General features: G+C 36.9%; 2 protein-coding genes across 4 annotated transcripts in view; both read right to left on the bottom strand.

Moving 5' to 3' along the window:
- Positions 1-13,153, bottom strand: part of SOGA3 (SOGA family member 3) — a 108,542-nt gene that overhangs the window by 23,541 nt on the left and 71,848 nt on the right. The window contains exons 10-11 of one of the 3 annotated variants that reach the window (XR_004352479.1): positions 10,045-11,377; positions 7,310-7,891 (exon numbers count right to left, since the gene is read on the bottom strand). The exons of 1 other annotated variant lie outside the window; for it this stretch is intronic. The gene's annotated coding sequence lies outside the window, so the exon portion shown is untranslated. Of the gene's footprint in view, positions 1-7,309; positions 7,892-10,044; positions 11,378-13,153 lie in introns of those variants that run through there. One more of the 3 variants, XR_004352480.1, reaches the window with a different exon arrangement.
- KIAA0408 (KIAA0408 ortholog) overlaps positions 7,310-13,153 on the bottom strand; it is a 34,318-nt gene continuing 28,474 nt past the window's right edge. The window contains exons 5-6 of the mRNA XM_032650817.1: positions 10,045-11,377; positions 7,310-7,891 (exon numbers count right to left, since the gene is read on the bottom strand). Coding sequence (XP_032506708.1) covers positions 7,718-7,891; positions 10,045-11,377 — 1,507 coding nt within the window. The 3' untranslated portion in view covers positions 7,310-7,717. The remainder of the gene's footprint in view (positions 7,892-10,044; positions 11,378-13,153) is intronic.

Here is a 13,153-nt window from a genome sequence, read left to right as displayed (position 1 = left end):
AAGAAATGAAAAAGGAAAAGTAACAACTGACACTGCAGAAATACGAAGGATCATGAGAGATTACTACAAGCAGCTATATGCCAATAAAATGGACAACCTGGAAAAAATGGACAAATTCTTAGAAAAGCACAACCTTCCGACACTGAACCAGGAAGAAATAGAAAATATAAACAGACCAATCACAAGCACTGAAATTGAAACTGTGATTAAAAATCTTCCAACAGGCCTTCCCTGGTGGTGGCGCAGTGGTTGAGAGTCTGCCTGCTAATGCAGCGGACATGGGTTCGAACCCTGGTCTGGGAGGATCCCACATGCCGCGGAGCAACTAGGCCCATGAGCCACAACTACTGAGCCTGCGCATCTGGAGCCTGTGCTCTGCAACAAGAGAGGCCGCAATAGTGAGAGGCCGGTGCACCGCGATGAAGAGTGGTCCCCACTTGCCACAACTAGAGAAAGCCCTCACACAGAAACGAAGACCCAACACAGCAAAAATAATAAATTAATAATCTCCTACCTCCAACATCTAAAAAAAAAAAAAAATCTTCCAACAAACAAAAGCCCAGGACCAGATGGCTTCCCAGACAATTCTACCAAACATTTAGAGAAGAGCTAGCATGTATCCTTCTCAAACTCTTCCAAAATACAGCAGAGGGAGGAACACTCCCAAACTCATTCTACGAGGCCACCATCACCCTGATACCAAAACTAGACGAAGATGTCACAAAGAAAGAAAACTACAGGCCAATATCACTGATGAACATAGATGCATAAATCCTCAATAAAATACTAGCAAACAGAATCCAACAGCACATGAAAAGGATCATACACCATTGTCAAGTGGGGTTTATCCCAGGAGTGCAAGGATTCTTCAATATGCGCAAATCAATCAATGTAATAAATCATATTAACAAATTGAAGGAGAAAAGCCATATGATCATCTCAATAGATGCAGAAAAAGCTTTCCACAAAATTCAGCACCCATTTATGATAAAAACCCTCCAGATATTAGGCATAGAGGGAACTTTCCTCAACATAATAAAGGCCATATATGACAAACCCACAGCCAACATTGTTCTCAATGGTGAAAAACTGAAACCATTTCCACTAAGATCAGAAACAAGACAAGGTTGCCCACTCTCACCACTATTATTCAACATAGTTTTGGTAGTTTTAGCCACAGCAATTAGAGAAGAAAAAGAAATAAAAGGAATACAAATTGGAAAAGAAGAGTAAAACTGTCACTGTTTGCAGATGACATGGTAACTATACATACAGAATCATAAAGATGCTACCAGAAAACTAGCAGTTTACAAAATTAATGCACAGAAATCTCTTGCATTCCTATACACTAATGATGAAAAATCTGAAAGAGAAATTAAGGAAACACTCCCATTTACCATTGCAACAAAAAGAATAAAATATTTAGGAATAAACCTACCTAAGGAGACAAAAGACCTGTATGCAGAAAACTATAAGACACTGATGAAAGAAAGTAAAGATGATATAAACAGATGGAGAGATATACTATGTTCTTAGACTGGAAGAATCAGAATTGTGAAAATGACTACACTACCCAAAGCAATCTACAGATTCAGTGCCATCCCTATCAAACTACCAATGGCATTTTTCAGAGCTAGAACAAAAAATTTCACAATTTGTATGGAAACACAAAAGACCCCAAATAGCCAAAGCAAACTTGAGAAAGAAAAACAGAGCTGGAAGTTCAGGCTCCCGGACTTCACACTATACGACAAAATTACAGTAATCAAGACAGTATGGCACTGGCACAAAAACAGAAATATAGATCAACGGAACAGGACAGAAAGCTCAGAGATAAACCCAAGCACATATGGTCACCTTACCTTTAATAAAGCAGGGAAGAATGTACAATGGAGAAAGGACAGCCTCTTCAATACGTGGTGCTGGGAAAACTGGACAGGTACACGTATAAGAATGAAATTAGAACACTCTCTAACACCATACACAAAAATAAACTTAAAATGGATTAAAGACCTAAATGTAAGGCCAGACACTATAAAACTGTTAGAGGAAAACATAGGCGGAACATTCTAAGACATAAATCACAGCAAGATCCTTTTTGACCCACCTCCTAGAGAAATAGAAATAAAAACAGAAATAAACAAATGGGACCTAATGAAACTTAAAAGCTTTTGCACAGCAAAGGAAAACATAAATGAGATGAAAAGACAACCCTAAGAATGGGAGAAAATATTTGCAAATGAAGCAACTGACAAAGGATTAATCTCCAAAATATACACGTAGCTCATGCAGGTCAATATCAGAAAAACAAACAACCCAATACAACAATGGGCAGAAGACCTAAATAGACAGTTCTCCAAAGAAGGTATACAGATTGCCAACAAACACATGAAAGGATGCTCAACATCACTAATCATTAGAGAAATGCAAGTCAAAACTACAATGAGGTATCACCTCACACCGGTCAGAATGGCCATCATCAAAAAATTTACAAACAATAAACACTGGAGAGGGTGTGGAGAAAAGGGAACACTCTTGCACTGTTGGTGGGAATGTAAATTGATACAGCCATACTGTTCTCTATGGAGAACAGTAAGGAGGCTCCTTAAAAAACTAAAAATAGGGCTTTCCTGGTGGCGCAGTGGTTGAGAGTCTTTCTGCTGATGCAGGGGGCAGGGGTTTGTGCCCCAGTCCGGGAAGATCCCACGGGCCACAGAGCCTGCACGTCCAGAGCCTGTGTTCCACAACGGGAGAGGCCACAACAGTGAGAGGCCCGCGTACCGCAAAAAAAAAACAACAAAAAAACTAAAAATAGAACTACCATATGACCCAGCAATCCCACTACTGGGCATATTCCCTGAGAAAACCATAATTCAAAAAGAGTTATGTACCACAATGTTCATTGCAGCTCTATTTACAATAGCCAGGACATGGAAGCACTTTAAGTGTCCATCGACAGATGAATGGATAAAGAAGGTGTGGCACATATATACAATGGAATATTACTCAGTCATAAAAAGAAATGAAACTGAGTTATTTGTAGTGATGTGGATGGACCTAGAGACTGTCATAGAGTGAATTAAGTCAGAAAGAGAAAAACAAATACCGTATGCTAACATATATATGTGGAATCTAACAAACAAACAAACAAAAATGGTTCTGAAGAACCTAGGGGCAGGACCAGAATAAAGGCGCAGAAGTAGAGAACGGACTTGAGGACACAGGGAGAGGGAAGGGTAAGCTCGGACAAAGTGAGAGAGGGGCATGGAAATATATACACTACCAAATATAAAATAGCTAGCTAGTGGGAAGTAGCCGCATAGCACAGGGAGATCAGCTCAGTGCCTTGTGAACACCTAGAGCGGTGGGATAGTGATGGTGGGAGGGAAACGCAAGAAGGAGGAGATATGGGGATATATGTATATGTATAGCTGATTCACTTTTTTATAAAGCCGAAACTAACAGACCCTTGTAAAGCAATTATACTCCGATAAAATGTTAATAGAACAATTAAGAGAAATTCTCAATGAAAGCAAAACAAACAATTCCATTGTCATGCATAAAACATAAGTGTAAAGGAACTATTCACTCTTTGCCTTACTCTTCTCTTCTTTGGGAAAAGAACCTGAACTAAGAGTCGAAGAGCCACCTATTTATTTCTAAACACTATCTTGGGAAATATTTATTCTATTATCTTGGCTATTTAATTTTTCCTTCTGTAATGAGAAATCATAATGGCTGCCTTGAAGCTTGTTGTTAAGAAGTAAATAAGTCAGGGCATATGAATGTGCTTTGCAAACCATCGAGTCCCAGATACACATGGGTGTACATGGAGGCAAACCACCGGTGTTTGAATCTGGCTGGGTTCCTGGCCGTATAACCCTGGCAGCCATGCAGACCTCTCCAAGTTTCGGGTTTCTCTCCTCTAGATGAGAATGCTCTGTGTGGTTTCTAAGGTTCTTCCTATTCTAGATTCTTCTCTCATTTCTAGACTCCATCACAGCTTCATATAAGCAGAATTTTTTTTTTCAGAATTTGCCGGTCTTACCTGTTGGATTCATGAGATCATTGTAATATATGTCGGATTTTAAGTCTTATGATTTTTTTCCCACTGAGACAAAGATGAAAAAATGTTGAGTAGACACTTGCCTTAAAACTCCTCCCCCAAGTTTTTTTCTTTGCTTTGATTTTTTTGCTTCATGAAGCTCATTTTTTGAAGGAGCATATCTTCTGAGCTATAGTAAAATGAGTAAGTCATGGTTCTAGATTCTGATAAAGGTACTTGTTAATTAAGAAGAAATGTGCAGAATTTGAAGTAAAATCGTACTATATTAGAAATTGTAATATGCCTAAAAATAATTTAACTAATTTCATCATGTAAAAGAAAATTTCAGAGGAGTATTCCTTTTTCAAACAAAACTTAATCGGATTCAATAAGCAGAAAAATGGGCACAAAATGGTGTCAGTACATGAGAAACTAGATGTGTTGGCCTACGGCCGGGTGTAGGAATCAGGCAGGCTTTGTCTTTAGACTCTACTATCTAGAAACATTTTAGGAGAAGCTAGGTTGAACTGTGCACATATTTGAGTTTAGACTTTAAACAACTCTCAGCTGGAGTTTCCCTAGAAAAGGAGGAAAATAAAAATGTTCCTCACGTATACCGATGCCACAGCAAGTGTTTCCCCACCTATTTTACTTGATAGCTTCCAATGACTGAAGAGATTTTATTATCAAGTAGTTGTTTGTCAGCAAGTGTGCCTCAAAATAATTTTTAAAATCTTTGTAGGAAAGCAGATTCTCCTTTTTTAGGTCCAGATGTTTTCTCAGGATGACATGGAGTCTGGCTAAATCCTCTATGTAGAGGTAAATCACGTTTTGTGCATGTTAATATCTCGTCATCTTCGTTGTCTATGTAAAAATAAATGAAAGTTACAGATAATTTTTGATAAAATGAATTATGCAACATCATTTATATTTGGCTTCGGGCACAAGGGAATATGGAGAACTCGGGCAAGGGTTGTGCACACGTGTGCACACACGCACACCCACAGAAACTCAAGCACTCTTCTCTGCCTCATCCTTATTCCTTTCTGAGATCAACCTATAATATCAATAACCCTCTACTGAAATAATATAAGATATCCCACCCCCAAAAATTCTGCCAGGGAAAACTTCTAATCAAGTGCTCCTGAAATGTTTACAAATCCCTTAAATCCAGCAATGATGGCATAATAAAGGGTATGTTGGGAAGAAAATGCCCATCCAAAGTAGAAAAACTACTGCTTAAAAATCACGATACATCAAACATGTATTTTCAAGGATAATTTCCATTTAACTCGTAGGTTTTTCCATAAAAATTGTAAAATATTTAAAGAGAGAAAACAGAACATTCAAATAATCTTTGTTTTAGTTTTTCCGTCTTTACAATCAAGGAGTTGGACTAGATGCTAAGTTTTTTTCAGCTCTAATATCCTATGATTTTTGTCAACACAAGATGTTAAAACGTGTTCCCCTCTTTCATTCAAATGGTTAGAACAAGTGGCATAAAATTGTGATGCCTGACAATATTACCCTTTTAATTTACAGATAACAAAGGCAAGTTTCAGAGAAGTAACATGACTACCCAATGGTGCCCATCCACTGGGGTATGAATCAATGTCACTGCTTCCAAATCTCCCTAATCATCAAATATTTTGCTTTGTTTCATTAAGGACTCAAGATTCCCTCCCCACCCTTGGAAATTCTGCTTTAGTAATTATGGGGTGAGGTCAGGATCTAATTTAAAAGACAATCTTCAATATTCTGACTCGTAATTCAAGTTAGGAACCACAGATCCACATCAGACTACCTGGAATGCAGTGAAGGAGAGGAGCAGCTATGTCACACAGCCCTTGGGCAGGCTCTCCAGTGTTACACAGCAGAATCTTCCTACCAGGTCCATCATTTTATGCCATAGGCTACCACCTCCCCAGTGTTTTCTCCCTTCTAGATGAAAAGCATATTATATGAGTGACATCATTTGATGTCCAGGTTACTTTTCTCTGATAGTCTTCCTATGGAAAAGGATATCCCTGAAAGAAACAAGAATTAAAAGACTGGATCTATAGCCTTTACTTATCATCTGCTCCAACCTCACCTTCTAGAAGTTTAATTCTGCTCAACTCCTGGAAGCTCTCCTATTGGTAAGTATGAATCTGTCCATCACCATGCAACAGTCTTGAGCCTTTAAGGCAGTCTGGGATTTGAAAATTAATTACTTTACCTCAAGTCATGGTATAATGAAGTGAATCTCTCTAAATTGTTAGAATGTATCACAAGGAGAAGGTTCTTTGAATACTTTTGCCATAAGAATTCCTTAACCTTTTTGCTAGTAAAGAAAAGCTTAAATAGAATTACTATCTAATAATGTAGCTGGTTTTACATAGAGACAATGGAGAGCAAAGTTGCTTCTAAGATCTTTCATGTAGAATTCCAAGCACCTCAACATTCATATTTCTGTCAGTTCTCAATATAGATATAATATGCTCACTGTTCATGAACTGTGGCCCCAAAAAAGTTTCTGCCCCTTATGCTGCCCCATGGATGCCAAAAGTTAGTTTAAGGCTTTTTTAATGTAGTACACTATAAGAAATATAATTCAGTTCTCAATGAAATATCATTCCTGATTTTCTTTGTTAATAAAAAATTGAATTAGTCTCTTATCTACTAATTTTAGGGGAAAGGTTAGAAAAAGGAAAAAGTGAATAACTTACCTCTCAATATGTATGACTCCAAATAAAGTAGCTGAACAAAAATTTACTATAATTTTACCAAAGAGTAGAATTCTGCATAATTGAATTTCCTTTTATATCCTATTTAAGGTATTTTGTTACTGAAGTTGCCAAAATGAATTCATGGTTTAGTCACGCCGTTTATAAAGCAGTCTTAGGATGCTGGCTCTGAGGATCAAGTGTACAGGGAAAGCCGCAATAGACTGCTGAATGATATATCAAAGCTTTTGTGAACATTTTATGTTTGCTTTAGAAGGCTAATCTGTTTAAACCTGTGACACTTTTATTTATTTAAAAGAGTAAACAAGGAGATCAATGGTATTAGTCTATCTTTATATGGGTTAAGGAACTATGAGTTGTCTGTAGAAATCTACTAACGTTAGATATATGTATAATTAGTTTTGTATGTAGCTGGGACCAAGGAAGTGGTTAGTTAATATAGGTACCTCAAGAGCCTTAAGTGAATACCTATTAAAAGGTATAAAAAATATAAATAATACTGTATATTTTTAAAAATTTTAAATAAACACAAAGAATATATAGGTATACATGTTATAATTTCAAAGTCAACACTAGCACATAAGTTTTTCTTATCTAAATACATACTGATACTTCCTATATCAACACATGCACCTACAAAACACTCGGCCATGCAAATAACCTTGCTTTCTGCCACTTGCAAGAAAGTTGGAATATACAATATAGTACATTGTTTCAACTTAAATCATATTGGCAAATTAATGAGGATGGCATTAAAAAATTCTGATCTAAAAAATCAAAATACAGGAGGATAATTGTTCCATAGATTAAAAACACTGAAGACTGATGGGAAGTTAAGATTTCAATTGTCCCAGTAATCTTGAAAGAGACAGAATTGGTTGTGAACACTCAGAATACTCTGTTTGGCAATTGGGACTTTTGTAATCCAGCAATCCAGGCCAGAGACTCAGACCATCGATGCTTCTGATCGCAGAGAAATGGGAAAGTTGTGGACAGTTCTCCGCAAGGCAGGGGGTGCCGATGGAGATCTGGATGCCCACCTGGACGGGAGACGGCGATTTGCTGGTCTAGCAGGTCGGGAAAATCCTTTTCCATGTGAGCATTTCACTGCCACGGATTCCTTAAGACACAAATGAAGACATTCATCTCACTATTCAGGCACCAACAATGAGCTTAATATATTATGGATCCCAACTATAGGATTAATGTATTGTATTACCGTGTTTACAAGCAAGAAAAAGCATTGAAAATTAAAGAAGCTATTCCTGGTCTTGAATGTTTTAATCAAAACAATTCACTTTTAATATGAATATGGCATTTGATAATCTTGTAGATCTCCACACTGACAAGTTTTAATACAACTGATTTCTGTTTAGAACTAACTATGAGTTAATGTTATGTTAGAACTCAAAAGTTCATGTTAGATAAAATTGATATGATAGAACTAAAGATTTTTCTTGGTGGAGTGTTAGGATATTTTAGTGTTCTTTTTTAAAGATAATAATTTAAAGAAGAATTAATTTATGTCCAGTTATTTTATGTCAAGTTGACACTTTTAGAAATCATAAGCAAAAGACACACAAACCACCAAATGATTTGTCTGATGCTATCTTTTTTTTCCACTAAGAACCACTGTTACTATCTCTAAAAAGTTTCAAAATTATCATTAAAATACTTTAAAATATAACTTCATTCTATTTGCTAAGAAAGAGTTTCAATCTATCTTGGGTATCTTCCGAAGACTGAAAACTTTTCCCTTCTCTTCCCTTCGCTTTCTTTCATTTCTTCCTACTTCTCTTTCTTTTTATTTTAATGGAAGAAAAGCATTCTAGGACTCTTGCCATTAAGAAACAGTTAAAAAGCTTTCATGACACATTTTGTACTTTGATTCTTATTGACCTTCTTAACAAAGCCTGTGCTCTTTCACCTGAGACGGGCAGTAAGGACAACCTTTATTTCTATGAAAGTAACCTGCATTTGCTTTTTCTCTCCTTGGAGTCTTATTTTTGTAAACCTGTTCCTGGGGGGCAGGGATGGAGAACTACTCTTAACGATCGGCAGCAGAGGACCCTTCCCAAACCTCCTATCAGTACAAAAATGGGAGATATTTAGTAATATTTGTCCATGAGAATTTTGGCTGATTATTGTATATGTGCTTTCATTTCCCATCTGAAGCCACAGGACCTTACAGGTATTTATGGGCTTAACTAAAAAAAAAAAAAAAAAAATAGAAAAGCAGGATTAATTATTTGTACTTCAGGCAAACAGGCAAAGTTTCTGATAAACTATATATAAACTGATACTTTTGTAGGGCTTGAAAGCCTCATAAAAATAATTTCTTACACAAGAAGGAGGCAACCTGCCTTGTTTAAAACAATGGTGCATATACATCGCACTATGTAAAACCAGGATTTTCAAAGCACTGGCTAATTATAACAGTATGTTTTATAAATTATGCATAAAATGTGCTGATGGATAGCTCTTCATTGTAAATACAAATCTCTTCTCTTCAACCTCTTTTTCTCCTCTAAAATTATACTCTTTTGCAAGCAAACTGGAATAAAGAAAGGATAACAGTTTATTTAAATACCCATTTTGGGGGGGGCAGGGCGGGCAATTTCCACACGAAGAATTTATACAAATAATAATGACCTTAAATTGTTTTACGCTATACTATCATTTTTCTTTGCATATACTGCCTTTTAGCTCCACAATAAGAGAACTGCATAAGGCACTATTTTAAATGATTTTTTTTTCACCCAAACTCATATTCATGTGACTAATCCCCTGAGGAAGAACATGAATCAAATTCTGGGAATGACTGAACCAACCATAGCTAATAACCGAAAAGTGCAAGTTATTTATAAATACTTCCCATATACTTTTAAAAATATAAACACTTTAACAGGATAAGATTCTATAAATGAACAGATGCACATTCAGAATATTTTTTTTCAAGAAAGAAACACAGCAAACATTTGATCTTTTTGAGGTTCTTAAGAATTTAATTTATTAGATTGTGTTGTGCCATTTCAGAATTTAAATAAAAGTTATAATGTGCTAAACTCAGCCTTAAAAACTATGCTTTTAAAAGTTCATCTTGAGTTACAATTCTAAGGTTTATATTTATTCACAAATGAAGGGTCAAGGAACTAAGAAGATGTCAAAACATGTGCCTACATTCTATTTATATGAATGGGCAACTGACTGAACCCAGAGCCATTGCTAAATATGGATGCAGTTCTACCAAAATATATTAAATTTCTTTCTCACCTCAGTTACCTTTTTCCGATCTGCTCCTTGCTTCACTTGTTGTGCTCCACACATAGCTGGCTTTTGCTGAAGCTCTTGTTCTATTTGGAGCGTTTTTAAATGCTGACTTAATGTGGCTCCACCACTGACATCAGAATTACATTTGGTCCAATTAGCCTGGAAGCATTTAGAATTTTGCAATGCGGACCCTGCTGATGTCTCATAGGTTTTCAGCAGCTTTTCCACCACACCATAATTTGACCTGGGATCAGCTGACCTTGGTCGGCCAGACAAATTACTTGGTCTCCAGTCATGCTCGTGGAGCATATGCCGGTAACTGCTAGGGCTTATGTGTTCCTGCATTTGTCTGAATAGGCCTGTTGTGGGTTTTTTGGTGGAATTATCATGCACATTTTCCCTGGGCACAGGCACGGGGGCACTGGTTTTCAGAATGTCAGAAACACTGTCACTTTCTGAGATGTTATCTGTGCAAGAAATTAAAGTATCACAGGGCTGAAGATCTTCAGATGGTTCTGAGTAGCTTTGACTTTGCTGTACTGCACGACAGTTTCTATTTGTTCTAAATACGATTCTGTTAAATTCATCAGTCTTTGCTGCCAGCTTTTCATTCCTAGTAGTCCTTTCAAAGCCACAACTGAAACTTCTCAGCGGGCTGCTGCTCTGTGTCACCAAGGAGCTACAGACATTGCTTACGTGAAGATCAGGATGAGACATAGCAGGGTGATCTGGAATCACCTTTTCATATTTTGGCTTATTGGGAATAGAGCAGGTTTTCTGAAACCACGGTGTAGAGGGGCTATTTTTTGCACCAATCCCGGTGTCACATGACCACGTGGTAAGTCCAACATTTTCATTACATGAAGGCTTTTTATCTATTTTGGTTTCTGGTGCCAAAGAAGAAAATGCGATACCATCTTTCAAAGTCTTCCTTTCATTTAGACACAGCGTAGGCATCTCGTCGTGCCTCCAGAGGAAATGGGGGTTGCAGTTCTTTTTGCCTTGACCTTCTTGGGCCACCCAGCCATTGTGGTCTGAACTTTCCTTCAAACTTTCATGGGCTTGTGCAGAACATGAGCTGGGAAAATTTCGAGATGTACTTCTTGGAGGAGGAACTGGTGGGGTTTCACTTCTTTGCAGATCAGTTTTATCAATTCCACCTTTTTTCTTAGAATTGTTTTGGAAAACATCAGTACAGCTCAGATTCTTTCTATTTTTCTTCTTCTCTTTTTCTAAACTGGTTGGAGTAATGCACTGGTTGTTGTTGATCGTGTGATCTCCATAAGGCATATTAGTTACAACTGGTGTTTCCTGGAGAAAAGAATCTGACTTCATCCTAGACAATTATAAAACATGGTATATTAGTTATGACTTTATTTATGATAAGCTCTTTTTTTTTTTTTTTTTTTTTTGCGGTACATGGGCCTCTCACTGTTGTGGCCTCTCTCATTGCGGAGCACAGGCTCCGGACGCGCAGGCTCAGCGGCCATGGCTCATGGGCCCAGCCGCTCCGCAGCATGTGGGATCTTCCCGGACCGGGGCACGAACCCGTGTCCCCTGCATCGGCAGGTGGACTCTCAACCACTGCGCCACCAAGGAAGCCCTACGATAAACTCTTAAAAGACACTGGGGCTAAAGCAATGGATTCTGTTATAGGAAAAGGAGTCACAACTTCCTTAAACATTATTTTTATATAAATCCTATAGTACAAAACTTCAAGTCCCTTTACTGCAGCATAAAGGCCACCTCTCAGTGTTGTATTCAACTCTATATACATAGTCTGACCCAAGCTACCTTTTTAACTGTGTCTCTCATTTTTTTCTATTACCTAAACTTCACCTACACTCAGACTCGACTGTGTGTAGTCTCTTGGGTGTCTGCTATTGGCGTTCCCACTTCTATAGGTTTTCTCTTGCCATTTCCTTATATCCACTTTGCCTACTGAATTCCTATTTATAACGTCTTCTGAGCTCAAACTCCTCCCCTTGAATTTGAAATAACATTCTAAGTAGTGTGACAGAAATCTGAATCAAAGCGCAAACAGACATGAGCAATACCAAATGGAAGGTGTTATTTGGGCATAAAAGAAAAGTGATCATCTCTTTTTAAATTTTATGAGTAAAGGACATATAAGCAAAAGAGAGCTGCAGTACAAATAGTGTGGCTATTCAAGGAACAGTGAGTACTCTGGTGTGGATGGAATATAAAAAAGTGGGAAAGATGATGGCAAATAAAAGAGAAATATTAGGTCAAACTGTAATGACTTTGAATTACATACTAAGGATTTTAAGCTTTTCTCAAAAGGCAATAAGTGGCAGTGAGAACTTTATACCAGGTGTGGTTTGTTAAAAAAAAATTGGCAAGTAAGAATTATTGAAACAAAAACCTAAATATTGCAAGAATGTGGGTTCACAAATTAACATTAATTAATCATATTGATACATATTTATATCTCTTCAACTTATATTACGAGATAGCTTACAATAAAGTGCAGACAAATACCCATTAGCAGAGAGTAGTAGGCAAAAGCTCAGTGGAAAAGTGGAAGGCAAAATTATGTAAAAAAACATGGTTGGGTAAGAAAATCTGTTGTAAGTCAGTACAAAAATTCTCTCTGAGCTTCCAAAAAGCTAAAGAAAAATAAGGGTCCACATTCCTATAGCTTCTAAGAGAAGTATACTGCCCCACTAGGAGATAAATGGTGATCCTAGAACAATCCATCTTTACTTAACTTGTAGAGAATTCCAATTTATTTTTCAATTTGGCTAAAACCTACCCTTACAGTTATAAGGGTGCTTCTGAACTGAAAGAGCATGTTTTACAGCACTATATAAATATGTATGTGTGTACATATTTATAATATGTTATTCTGAAAATTATGAATGCTTCCATTATATATATAATAAATGTAGAAAAATAAATGGCTCAAAATGTTTCAGTAAAACATCATTATATAATTAAAACACCATTGTTAAATTTGACATAGTTTAAAGATGTATTTAACTAAATTAACCCAGTATACTCTTCCACTGGCCAAATACTCAAAATAAAAAAGAACTCCATTGGAGTATACTTGTTAATTTATTATGGTTAGTATAACTTCACTAAACAC

This window comes from Phocoena sinus, chromosome 12 (assembly GCF_008692025.1).
Source record: "Phocoena sinus isolate mPhoSin1 chromosome 12, mPhoSin1.pri, whole genome shotgun sequence".
NCBI classification, from domain to species: Eukaryota; Metazoa; Chordata; class Mammalia; order Artiodactyla; family Phocoenidae; genus Phocoena; species Phocoena sinus.
Note: the sequence above shows the minus strand (reverse complement) of the source record. Positions and strands in the feature narration are given on the sequence as shown.